This window comes from Procambarus clarkii, chromosome 42, assembly GCF_040958095.1.
Source record: "Procambarus clarkii isolate CNS0578487 chromosome 42, FALCON_Pclarkii_2.0, whole genome shotgun sequence".
Lineage (NCBI taxonomy): Eukaryota > Metazoa > Arthropoda > Malacostraca > Decapoda > Cambaridae > Procambarus > Procambarus clarkii.
This window is the reverse complement of record NC_091191.1, coordinates 14,238,335-14,251,452: the sequence shown is the minus strand read 5'-3', so window position 1 is coordinate 14,251,452 and position 13,118 is coordinate 14,238,335. Positions and strand designations below refer to the sequence as shown.

The following is a 13,118-nucleotide window of genomic DNA, read 5'->3' as shown; positions in this document are numbered from 1 at the left end:
AAAAACAAATGAGCATCATTGCAATAGCAGGAGCCACGCACATCTTTAGCCTGCGTTGTTGAGACATTGTCAATTAAGCGGTGTCCAATAGCAGTATCTTCGGTATTTAAGCGTTACCTTAAAAATACTGGAAATATTGAAAGCTATTAATCCAGATATTAATCCCCTTGTGCAACGCACACAAGAGGCAACAGCTTCTAGCTCTACAAGCCGCAATATAAAATAGAGAATAGGCGATTGTTTTCACTCACAGTGTAATAAACCCACGGACCCACCCACCCGCTGAGCCGTAAATGCCAAGACATTACTTCCGTTTAAAATTAAGCCGGAATAATCCTCAGGTATGTGGAGGATGTGGGAGGCCTTTGATCAACCACCGACTTCCTGCCCCGTCGACGGGGCCATCAGCCCTCAGTGTGCCCTCAGCCAAAATAATGTGAAACATGTATGTGGGTGTATTAAATATTTTAATTTATTATTTCCAAGATTTAGCTGTTAGCTCTTGGACCCCGCCTTTCTAAGCGTCGGTTGTCTAATGTACCGACTCTCGGCCTCTTTTCCTCCATCATATCTAAACAACATATATTTTTATCTAACACACTCACACATCCCCAAGATGCAGCCTTTAGCAGCTTCCTGACTTTCAGGTTCCTATTTACTGCAAGGTGAATAGAGGCATTAGTGTGTGTATGTTTGTGTCTGTGTGTGTGTGTGTGTGTGTACGTGTGTGTGTGTGTGTGTATACTCGCCTAGTTGTGGTTGCGGGGGGTTGAGCTCTGGCTCTTTGGTCCCACCTCTCAACTGGCAATCAACTGATGTACAGATTCCTGAGCCTACTGGGCTCTATCATATCTGCATTTGAAACTGTGTATGGAGTCAGCCTCCACCACATCACTGCCTAATGCATTCCATCTATTAACTACTCTGACACTGAAAAAGTTCTTTCTAACATCCTAGTGGTTCATTTGGGTACTAAGTTTCCACCTGTGTCCCCTTGTTCGCCTACCACCCGTGTTAAACAGTTTATCTTTATGTACCCTATCAATTGCATTTCTCGCAGCCTGTCCTCGTAACTCATGCCTCTTAGTCCTGGGACTAGCCTATTGGCATACCACTAAACTTTTTCAAGCTTCGTCTTGTGCTTTTTTTTTTTTTTTTTTTTTTGAGATATATACAAGAGTTGTTATATTCTTGTACAGCCTAGTACTAAGTATATGGTGTTTGGCTAGATAAGAGTAAAACTGCTTGTAGATTAGTTTTTCAAAAAATGTTGACAAGTTAGGCAGGATTGATATAGGTCTGTAGTTGTTAACATCTGTGAGATCACCACATTTGTGTACAGGGGTAACTCGCTTTTTTAGGATAACTGGAAAGGTTTGGAGTTCAAGTTCAAGTAGCTTTTCAAAAAATGTTGACAAGTTAGGCAGGATTGATATAGGTCTGTAATTGTTAACATCTGTGAGATCACCACATTTGTGTACAGGGGTAACTCGCTTTTTTTAGGATAACTGGAAAGGTTTGGAGTTCAAGTGACCTGTTGAAGAGCATGAGAATTCTTTGGAGACAATTCCTAACCTATACTTCTTCTCAAGGTCATGTTTTTTATTAATGGGTTTAAGTATTCCCTTTGTAAGCAAGGGATTGTTAAGCCTTTTGGTTATGCTTACAAAAAAGTCACAGGACAGACATTATCAGCAGCAGTTATAAAATTGTCAATAGCAGTTTCATTGTGCAGCCTAAAACTTAACTCCCTTGACTCTAGAGGTATATATATTAGGTTTAGGTTAGGTTTTTTTAATTAAACCAGCCAGGATGAGTGAAGCCATGAAGGGCGTTTTTATTAATTAAAACACCCAAATGTTGGGTGCTTCAGGTGTTGTTCCTCTTGGATGATCTTGTACCTCTCTGTCTCACACCTGTAAGAATGAGTGATATGGTTAAGGGGGAAACAAAGTGCAGGCAAGGCAATGGAGGCCAGTAGTAATCTTAGGGCTAGGATAATTAGAAATTAGAGAAATTAAGTAAGAGAAATTAGCAAGAGAAATCAGGTAAAATTTATTATACTTAACTTTTGTATCATCAGTTTAGTAGTAATTCTTCATCTTCATCATCATCATCTTCACTGTCACAAAGCTCCAGGTAGGGCTCGGAAACATCAACATCCTCTTCCTGGTATCCAAATAAACGCTTTGCATCACTCAGCTTGTCAGAACACAACTTTTGCCCTTGCTTCAAAAGAGCCAAGATTCCACTCTTATTTTTGGTTGATAGGTGCTTCTCTTCAATAGTGTACTTGTTAGGATCCTGTAATATATAGACTATTTAATGGGGTTTAAGACATTTACAAATTTCCCTGAAAATACTAAAGAAATTAGAATAAATAAATAAAGTTTTCGGTAAAAGTTCAAATATATGTAAAACACACCAGTACAGTATATGAAAACCATGGAATTGTCTACCTGTCAAAGTTGTAAATAGCAAGACTTTACTCAAGTATAAAATTCTGCTGGATAAATGTTTATGAAGAACTGAATTACAACACACATTTAGGCTGTTAGCTTACCTTGCTTAGATATGAAGGAAAAATTCCACATAACAACTCTTCAGTATGTTCGGTTAAAATCTCTCTCTTATTCTTGTAATATGCGAGATAATGCAGCATTTCCTGAACAGTGTGTTGTTGCTCTTCTCTGGATCTCTTCTGAAGCTCCACATCTTCTACTGCCTTCTTTTTTTGAGCAAGGGACACTAATAAAAGAGGAAAATTATATTTACTGCAAGTAAACTACAACTCAATTTAATGTAATTACAGTTTAGGTACTTGCATTATACATACTATACATAGTTTATTGTGCAGTATCAACCTGATAAAAACCTACGGATTATGATACTGCACCTATTTTACAAACAGTAGTGATGATATTTTACTTCAAAAATAAGTAAAGCTTATCCATTATGCATGCTAAATGTTAGTTATCTTGATAAGGCCGAATTGTAACCCCTGATAAAATGAGATGTAGTTACATACCATTTTGGCTATGATGAGGCAATAAATTGTGCCATGGCAGGATACCTTCTATTGCATCCTTTTCACTGAGAATTTCAGAGTTTTCACTATTGTAGATTTTTATGAAGCCTTGAAGCTTTTTCCTATCACACTCATTTCTGTGCCGGAGTGAAGAGCGCATTTTACTGGATGCTGCAAATAAAGTTTTTTGGCTGAAAGTTTTAAAGTAAAGTTAAAGTTTTAAAGATCGCCATTCTTGAATCAATGACTTTTGAACATCAAGTTTGTCGATCTCATTTGAAACTGTTATTTCCGTCTCTCTGGCCTATTTGAAAATATAATAAATTTAATGAACAAATCACATTAACCATGATGAGTGGTTCGAACCTATGGGCTTGGCATTCCCAGATGCTTGCTGTAGTTGAATGCGCCACAACATGGTCAAAAGAATTGCAACCTAGGGTACTAATGAACCCACAATTCAATTTTTGTTAATTATGCACCCCCATACCCATTCCATGGGCGGTTGTGCATGCAGTTTCCCATGTACTTGGTCTGTGTCCTCCAGTAGTTTTACCTCTGATGGCCCTTTCAATACACATAGAATTCATATTATTGTGATATATCAATACATGGAGAAAGACATTGAAATGGGGGCATCAAAGGCAGAACTACTGAATGACAGAGACCGAGTTCATGGGGGAATTGTGTGAAACCTGGTTTGGCTTCAGTGGAAGCCTTGGGATCCTTGTGGGTGCAGTAGTACTCCAAGTTGCAATTCATCTGACCATGTCGTGGCGTAGTGAACTAGAGCATGCATCTGAGAGCACTCAGTGCATGGGGTTCAAACCCTCATCACAGTTCCCGTGATATATCACGATACTGTGATTTCTCTGTGAACACATTTGATATATCTCGGAATCATACATTTAGGTTAATTAAATACTATATACTTTATACAAATTAACCTTATTGATATATTGAAAAAGTTCAAGCAGTTAATTCAAGGAAATGGTCGCTAATTTATAATGGAAAATATATGTAGTACATGATCTGAACACATAACTAACCTATAAATGCATTATAATACCTTTCACATATAAATGCATTATAATAAGTTTCAAAATAAATACAAATAAATAAAATAAATATATATTATTTTTAGTACCTTTCTGAGTCGAGTAACTAATGCACGAGCCAGTCCATCAATTTTTCGATGGTTCCAAAAGACTGCACCCTCTGTGAGTTCTTCTGTTCTTTCTGAGAAAAATATTTATAGCAATGAACATCTTGAAGAGCATAGATTAATAACAGTTTCATAACATACCTTTACTCACCACGACCAACTCAAGTTTGACCAATATGTTTTCATTCTTTTATTGATTATTTGAGGGAGTTGATACTTATTGAATACTGAATACAAATCGCATTATACTGATTACAGGGCAGGTAAAATAATAAAAAACTTGATCAGATGAACCATATAAACAAATACCAGCTTTCAGCATGTTTTTAGTTGTAGAGTTGTATCGTGAGAGGTATGCAAACACTTGCTCTGCCTCTTCCCCTAAAGTCATGCCACTTCCTTCTTCCCACCGCCCTCCATACAATACCTTTAACATAAAAGTATACAGTAAAAAAAAATTCAAATTATTGTACAAAAATTAAAAGCCTCCTACTATATTAAATGATACGTATATCATTAATCTTAAACAATCAGAAATCTTAAATTTTTTTACACAAATTGTACTTATTATATTTAATGTAATGTATACATTACATTAAATTTAATTAGTATACATAAATGTAATGTTATATTTTTATTTACCTGACAATACCAAGCATGTCCTTTTGCATGTAGGACTCCTAAAAATGGCTTTGCTTGACCAATGTGAAAATGTGATTGTTTCTGAGCCACAGTTAAGGCCCATGGCCAATATTTGCAAATTATGTCTTGACAAATAAACTTTACGTATTTGAAATACATAATTTGCAAATAGTGGGCATAACTGTACAGCTCTCCTTGATACATATTCAAGGTGTGGAGGATAATACCATGTCGACAGGAGGCCATGCTGATTCCTGTTTCATCCAAACTTTGGAATGAAAGAGGCTTATTTTGAGCAGCTTTCCATGTAGACACTCCACACGTGTGCTTACTCTATTAAACAAAAATATTTATAGTAACTAAATACCCAGTTGGTGAGCATGATTATAATTATGTAGGACGGGTAGAAGGTAGAGATTATTTTGCGCGATAGGCATTGTTGTTGCACATAAGAATTTCTATGGGTTATATTTCCTTATTCAATATATATAAACTATAATGAAAAAATACAAAAATGGCCACCATATGTTATAGTCGCCAAACAGTTATTAGGTAAAATTGAAGGTTTCTCAATATATAATAAAACTCACCTTAGTTTTCAAGCTCTGAATAGTGCCAACATGAGCTTGAACATCTTCATCTTTGCTGAAGATACTATCAGAATAATAGGGGTTTCTGATACCTCTGCAATGATAATTCAGAAATAATTATTTATTGTCTGTAACCACTATAATATTAAACAATGGGTAATGGGGTATCAAAAAATGTTTTATATGAAGAATTCTGATGCACTGCTAAATTTTACATAAAACAAAAATTTACATGGTGTTAGATAAATAAAATGATGATATGGATGCAATTGAAAGGCAAACTATAAAGACATACTCAGTTAAAAAATATGTCATATGACAATGTATATTTATATGTGCATACTTTATTTATAAGAACATTAATTTGAAGACAATATAATTCATTATAATATAGTGTGTGTAGAGAACAAAAGAATACTATACATTAAGTATCTGTAAAGCACATTTTATTACCTCCCAACTTTGTTGTAACGATACAGCTTCTTGTTGCCATCAATATGTACTGCTAAAGGGGTTTTATCACAAGCAGGACACTCATTGTCAGCTTCTCCTCTAATTTTTCTCAGCTCATATTGCTGGAATCGCCATTCGAAGAACACTCTCTTCGAAGTTATATAATTAATGGGTCCAATCTAGGAATAGAATTTTTTAGATGGTGACATTTAAAATGCATATTATGACATAAGATAAATAAACAAAAAAAACATTCCATTTTGTGTTTGAACAAAATTAAAAACTAATTATTAATAAATGAATATACATTACTACAAAATTTTGATAATTTTTGTATTGAAATATAAAACTGAAAATATTAAGAATAACGGTATCAAAACATACACGCCCACGAGAAGCACCAAAGGATTCCAGTGCAGTGACTAATGCCCGAAATGATGTTCCGGGACAATTTCTTTTGATATGGTGCCATGATTCAAGCAGACTGGTGCTGTAGAATGTGCTGCTCTTTCCTAATGATGAATAGAAACCAGACTTGTGCATGGTCTTGCCTAGTTGTTGATGCTCATATCCACAGTGGCATGTATAGATTGGAGTATAGAGGTCATACCTTCCTGTAGTTTAAAATACAGTGCATTGAGTGGTGTGGCGACTTGCTAAAATAGTGATGTAAAAATTAACATTTATAGCAACAAAAATTTCAAAATGTATTGTGATTCAGGAATATCCGGTAATGGAAATAAAAGGGTAAATTTTAAAGTTTATTTACCCATTATAGTGATGAAGATGCAGAGATTGCTGGAGCTTGAAATTTTAAACTTGCAATCTGTGCAGTTGGGGCAAGAATTTGGTGGTTGGGCTGGTACAACAGGTTCTGGTAACAAAGAAAAGGAAGACAGTTTGACAAAATGAGTTTTATGGAAAAGAATTTCAGACTGAATATTTCATTGTTTCTTGATTGTACAAAATATTGACATTATTCTCCAGATAATGACCGAGAAATTCACAGAAAAGAAACAATCAGACGATTAAATCAATCTATAAAACCAAGTGTCAGGTTTAAACTTTAAGACTTCTCCAAATGTTGTAATGACTGAAATGAAACATTTATTCATTTTATTTTGTTATACCAAGATAATCGTAGCTCTAGACTGGGATTGGGAAGTAGAAGTAATCTCGGAACAAAGTACGGATTTTATACAGGTATCGTATACTTACTCCAGTGAAAGATATTTCCTTCAGGGCACACAGTTTGTGTCGGGTCTAATGGCTCATAAAAGCCATTTTTCCAATATAATCTGTGGTGGAAAGGCATGAGAAAATGTTGCATTTGGTCACAAATGTGACACAAAAATGCAAAACAGTCTTCACATTTGATGCTTGCCTCACAATTTGTACATTGTACACAAACTTTACCTGATGAAAAAAGGGGTAATTATTTATACTAATTTTAAATACTGTATACCTAACATTTTAAACAATCTGAAGTCTAAATGTATTAATAGAGTGTCATTAATTTGCATATGATGCTTATTATACAGTATAACCTTAATGAACACAGCAATATTTAATTTACCTTTATCTGGAACACCCAACTCAGACAATGTCCAATCGAACAGCATTGCCCTGCTTTCTCCCCAATTAATCTCTGCATTTTTTCTTCTTTTTTGCCAGTCAGAAACACTTGGCTGAGAATCTTTAATTTGTTCAAGTTCTGCAGCAAGTACTTTGAAATATGGGATTAAAAATTAGTAAGAAAAATTTGTAAGTGAAAGGAATGATTAGTATAATATGTTAAACAAAATTTCATAGGCATTAAGCACAATTTTGGTACATAATATTTATGACGTGTGTCCATTAAATAAACCCTCATTTAAATACCAACAAATGATGTTGGGACATACCAACATCAAATGATTCCAAAGTTTCTTCACCAGCTGCCAAATAACTTTGAGTGTACGTTCTGCCACTAGTAGAATAGCCCGCATTTTGAATGTGTGGTGGTGAAAGTATAGCAGGCAGAATGTCTGGGTGGCACATTTGAAGATTTAAGCATGGTACATAATTGCAAATTGTATACAAGTATTAATATTTTCAGACAAATCTCAAGATATTACTATAACTAACTTTATGCTACCAAGTTGTTCAGTGTTATAGTAATTTAATCTCCATAATTGTCTAGCATACACTTAAAAATAGGCAACAAATATTATTGGAAAGTACACAAATAACAGCTGTAGAAATATTGTTAAAAAAATAATAGAAGATTACCATCAGATTGGGGTGCAGCTGGTCTTTGTTTTGAATTAATGTGTGATACATCCTGTATGTTATCTTTTTTCTGTTTCTTGTTTGTCACCTTTATTGAGTTTGGTTCCTCCACGTTTAAGAGTCTCTTCAAGTACTCATTTCTTTGTATCATTGCAGCACGTGCTTTCTGGTACTCACGTTCAAGATGTTCTCTAGTCATCACTGCTATTCTCCGGTGAAATTCTGAAGAGAAAATAATAGTGTTCGAAGGAAAAGTACAAGAACAAAACAAGAAAATTATGCTTATGCAAAATTATGCTACAATGTACCTATTAATAATCTTAAAATTTGCTACAAATTACCTACTTATAATTATGTGTTAAATTATGGACTTTCCCATAATGATATGCATGTTAGTGGCATTACCTATACTGCCTACCTGGAGCCCCCTAGAGAGATAGTGACACAAGTTAAGGTAATCCCTTTAGTAAGGTGCTGGGTCAACATAAATAAGCTATAACTAATAAGGACACAAATCAATATGTTCATTTAACAGTGGTATTAACATTTATATAAATATAGCTAAGAATAAGTTTTTACAAGTGTAACAAAGTGAAAGAAATGTATGAAAATTTTGATGATATATTAAAATGCTCATTGATTGAACTTGTCTTCCTATATATAAAGTATAAAAATAGTAAACACAGTACCATTATTGTTGTCTGTAGTTATTTTTGGAACATCTGGTATGTACAGCATACTGTCAAAATCCGATGATCTATCTGAAAAATTGATTGGTAGCGTAAATATTTGAATTCATTGCATAGCCTTTTATACAAACAAAAAAGAAAAATTGTACAGAAAAGCTAACACAACATTATAACACCTTTCTGTGGTACTTTCTATGGTACAAAAGAAAACAAACCTTAATTATAAAGGAAAATAAACTGACAGAAGAACTATGAATACTGCTGAAAATACTTTCCACAAAATATCTGAACCAAGGGATAGTACCCCGAGATTTGAAATATGAAAATTTCACCCTTACAGTATTTAAAAAAAAAGCAGAAAGAGTTAAGCACAAAACTAATGTCCGATCAGCTAGGTATAACACATCTGCAAGCTCATGGCGAAAATCCTAAGGGAGGGAATCATTTACCATCTTTCAGTGAAAAATCTTATTCAATCGACACACCATGGTCTTCTTAAAAACAGATGCTACCTTATAAACCTCCTCACTTTTGGGACATGGTAACATGGTACTCAGATAAAGGGTTTCCGGTGGATGTAGTATACATGGATTATGCTAAAGACTTTAATAAGGTACCACATGGAAGACTAGCAAGGAAATTACAGGTTCATGAAAAAAATTGTAAAGTGCACAAAACAATAGTTAAAACAAAGAGAGCAAAAGGTCATACTAAATGGGAATGAATATGAAGAAATGTGTTAAGTTGAGTACCTCAGGGGTCCATTTTTAAGTCTAAAATATTTTTCATATATTGAACATCTATGATATAGAAAAGAATATAATCTAATCAACCACATCCTCATATTTGCAAATGCCTGGCATTTCACGAGCACTTTGTCCGGGGTTTATATTCTAGCCGGGGAGGATTTACTGGGTTAGGCTAACCTAACCTAACTTAACCAAACCAAACCAAGTATCTCAAGTTACAAATATCTCTGGGAATTCATATTATCTGCTGTTGTAGAATTGACAAAATGGACAGTGTCAACAAAATTATTCCCACATACTCCGTCACTATGTGATGGAGTACACATAGAATAGGGACTGAATTGTCCCTGACAGGGACAATTCTGTAACAAATGTTCTAGCATAAAACTTTGTACAGTTTAGTAATTCCTTACCATTTGATGTACTAGGTAGATCCATGTTTGGTGAAGTTTTATAGCTGGAGCTGGAAGATCCTGTCGAGATGACTTCTTCAAAGAGAATAGCTTCAACACATTGTGTCTTGAGTCTTCCAGTACTTGGCCTACAGTTACCAGATCTGATTTACAGAAACTAGTGAACTATGGAGATAAGATTGTTAATAATATACTTTTTTTGAGATTCATATGACTTGCAGCTTAAAAACCAATCTTATTTTAAAATAGTACACTAAAGTACATAGCAAATTGCGAAATTCGTAGTTTTTTAACTACTTTAAAGCTAAATTCTCAAGCTTTGAAAATAAGCACAATTTGCTATTTTAAGCGGAATCTGGCAACTCTGATTTAGCATGTAAACATTGACTTGCATTCACAATGTAGTTATTTATTTTTCAACAATTTAAAACGAGTTATGAAAATACACACATTGGTACATTATTGCAAAGGCACTATACTATATATATATATATATAAATTGTTGCAAGTCGAGCAACAAATATTTTACATTGAACAACAAATGAGATTGGAAAAGCAGTATTGCCAAAATAGACCCCAGACACACCCTGTGGGTAGTAATGGACCCCCATACCGACCCTATGAGGGGTAGTGGACCCCATAATAACACTATGGGCGATAGTGGACACTATACAAACACTATGGGCGGTAGTTGACTTCATAGAGACCCTGTGGGCGGTAAGGGACCCCCTATCGACCCTGTGGGCGGCAGTGGACCCCCTATCGGTCCTGTGGGCGGCAGGGGACCCCCTACCGACCCTGTGGGCGGCAGTGGACCCCTACCGAACGTGTGGGCGGCAGTGGACCCCCTACCGACCCTGTGGGCGGCAGTGGACCCCCTATCGATCCTGTGGGCGGTAGTGGACCCCCCCCATATCGACCCTGTGGGCGGCAGTGGAATATGCCCACAGGGTTATAGGGTTATAGGGTTCATAACAGTGAACCCTATATACTAATCCTGTGGGCGATACTGTACCCTATAGTCATCCTGTGGGGGCAATGGATGCCATACATATCCAGTGGGTGTTATTGTACCCCATACTTATTCTGTGGGTGGTTGGAGCCCCATACCCATCCTGTGGGTTATAGTGGACCCCATACTCATCCTGTGGGTGGTATTGGACCCCATACCTATCCTGTGGGTGGTTGTGAGCCCATACCCATCCTGTCGGTGGTAGTGGACGCAATACACATCCAGTGGATGGTATTGGATCCCATACCCTTCCTGTGGGTGGAAGTGATCCCCATACCATTCCTGTGGGTGGATGTGACCCCCATACTCATCCTGCGGGTGTTATTGGACCCCTTACCCACCTAACAGGTGGTAGTGGACCCTAATCCTATAGTTTCCAATAATCCACACCATACCATCCTGTTTGCAGTAGTTTACCCTATATACATTCCAACATAACATCGTTTTCTGTTAGCGTTCCTACAAAACATTCTTTAAAGATTTCTAAAGCACAAACTATAGTATATAATATTGATTGGTGAAGCACTTATTCTATGTAATAATTTATTGTGCTTATTATAATTTACTAAGAACAACTAATATTTCTCAAAACAAAACTACGAGCCTTCAATAGGATGTAGCTGATCTGTAATATTATAAGAGCATGGACAATAGTAGGTGAATTTCACAACCCATGTGGGACCTGAAAACTACAATTTTCGTTATAATTGAACCAATCACGACTATTCAGCTATCTACGTTGATGGACGAGTACTGTGAGACGTAAATTGGTACGTGAGGAAGAGTTTGAGCCTTGGTAAAAAAGTTAACTGGGAATATATCACATATGTACTAAATCACATTCCACATATTGACTTTAAGCACTAGTCATATATGTACTGTCTTGTGTGAGAACGGGTTGCTGGTTGCAAACCTTTGAACCTTTTCCAGTTTAGTCTTATGCTTGACTAGATATATACTCCATGCTGGAGCCACATGCTCCAGGATTGGTCATGTGTGTGTGTGTGTGTGTGTGTGTGTGTGTGTGTGTGTGTGTGTGTATGTGCTCGTGTGTGTGTACTCGCCTAGTTGTACTCAGCTAGTTGTGCTTGCGGTGGTTGAGCTTTGGCTCTTTGGTCCCACCTCACAACCGTCAATCTACTGGTGTACAGATTCCTGAGCCTACTGGGCTCTATCATATCTACATTTGAAACTGTGTATGGAGTCAGCCTCCACCACATCCCTTCCTAGTCCATTCCATTTACTAACTACTCTGACACTGAAACAGTTTTTTTAATGTCTCGATGTATCATTTGGGTATTCAGCTTCCACCTTCGTCCCCTTGTGCGTGTACCACCCGTATTAACTTCTCCATCTTTGTTTACCTTGTCAATTACCAGGAGATTTTAGTATGTGGTGATCATGTCTTCCCGGGCTTTTCTTTCTTCTAGGGGCGTGTGTGCGCGCGCGCGTGTATATGTGTGTGTGTGTGTGTGTGTGTATATATAATGCAGTTGTATTTACTATTTGTACCTGCCGAACCTAGCTGTCACCTTGTGGATCCCGTCTTTCTAACCGTCGGTTGCTAATATACTGACTCCTGTCCTAACTTTTTCTATCAGTTCCACTACATAATTCTGTGTGTGTGTCTCTCTCTCTCTCTCTCTCTCTCTCTCTCTCTCTCTCTCTCTCTCTCTCTCTCTCTCTCTCTCTCTCTCTCTCTCTCTCTCTCTCTCTCTCTCACTCTCTCTCTCTCTCACACACATGATCTCGGAATACAGCCCGTAGCAGCTGGCCAACTCCCTGGTACGAATTTACTGCCTGGTGAAAAGAGGCATCAGTTGAAAGAAAATCTGCCCATTTGTATTGTATGTAAATGAAGTCAAATGAGCATTAAATCTAGAGGCAAACTTAACGTGAGCTGTCGGAGTGCAGGCAGTCTATACTCCAGGAGGAAACAGCGACCGGCTTTAGCATATTCCAGACGTGAGTGTGATCCCACCCACACACTCGCAGACACCAACCCACACCTGTCCACGCCAACCCACAGTTACACACACCTGCCCACAGTAGCCTACACCAACTCACATCCTTCAAAATTCATTCTCTCATAACCACAAGCGACTA

General features: G+C 36.8%; 2 protein-coding genes across 2 annotated transcripts; both read right to left on the bottom strand.

The window, feature by feature from the left end:
• Positions 1-2,011: 2,011 nt before the first annotated feature.
• On the bottom strand, positions 2,012-2,743 carry LOC138373378 (uncharacterized). The gene is made up of 2 exons (XM_069339576.1): positions 2,564-2,743; positions 2,012-2,304 (listed from the first exon to the last, which is right to left on the bottom strand). Exons 1-2 carry the CDS (start codon positions 2,660-2,662, stop codon positions 2,080-2,082), a joined length of 324 nt encoding a protein of 107 aa, XP_069195677.1. The 5' UTR covers positions 2,663-2,743; the 3' UTR covers positions 2,012-2,079.
• Positions 2,744-3,239: 496 nt separating this feature from the next.
• LOC138373403 (uncharacterized) lies at positions 3,240-10,177 on the bottom strand. The gene is made up of 13 exons (XM_069339596.1): positions 10,001-10,177; positions 8,839-8,910; positions 8,150-8,371; positions 7,783-7,905; positions 7,455-7,604; positions 7,097-7,294; positions 6,648-6,752; positions 6,263-6,492; positions 5,879-6,057; positions 5,426-5,519; positions 4,503-4,620; positions 4,176-4,267; positions 3,240-3,332 (listed from the first exon to the last, which is right to left on the bottom strand). Exons 1-13 carry the CDS (start codon positions 10,023-10,025, stop codon positions 3,240-3,242), a joined length of 1,701 nt encoding a protein of 566 aa, XP_069195697.1. The 5' UTR covers positions 10,026-10,177.
• Positions 10,178-13,118: the final 2,941 nt, after the last annotated feature.

What these genes read in the sequence shown, in the direction of transcription:
- LOC138373378 (XM_069339576.1), bottom strand. Translation starts at nt 2,662, where the DNA reads ATGCTGCATTATCTCGCATATTACAAGAATAAGAGAGAGATTTTAACC. An exon ending in TTCCTTCATATCTAAGCAAG is followed by an intron (nt 2,305 to 2,563) that starts GTAAGCTAACAG and finishes TATATATTACAG; the next exon opens with GATCCTAACAAGTACACTAT.
- LOC138373403 (XM_069339596.1), bottom strand. Translation starts at nt 10,025, where the DNA reads ATGGATCTACCTAGTACATCAAATG. An exon ending in AGGAAATATCTTTCACTGGA is followed by an intron (nt 6,753 to 7,096) that starts GTAAGTATACGA and finishes CTTTGTTACCAG; the next exon opens with AACCTGTTGTACCAGCCCAA. An exon ending in TTCAGAGCTTGAAAACTAAG is followed by an intron (nt 4,621 to 5,425) that starts GTGAGTTTTATT and finishes TTTATGTTAAAG; the next exon opens with GTATTGTATGGAGGGCGGTG.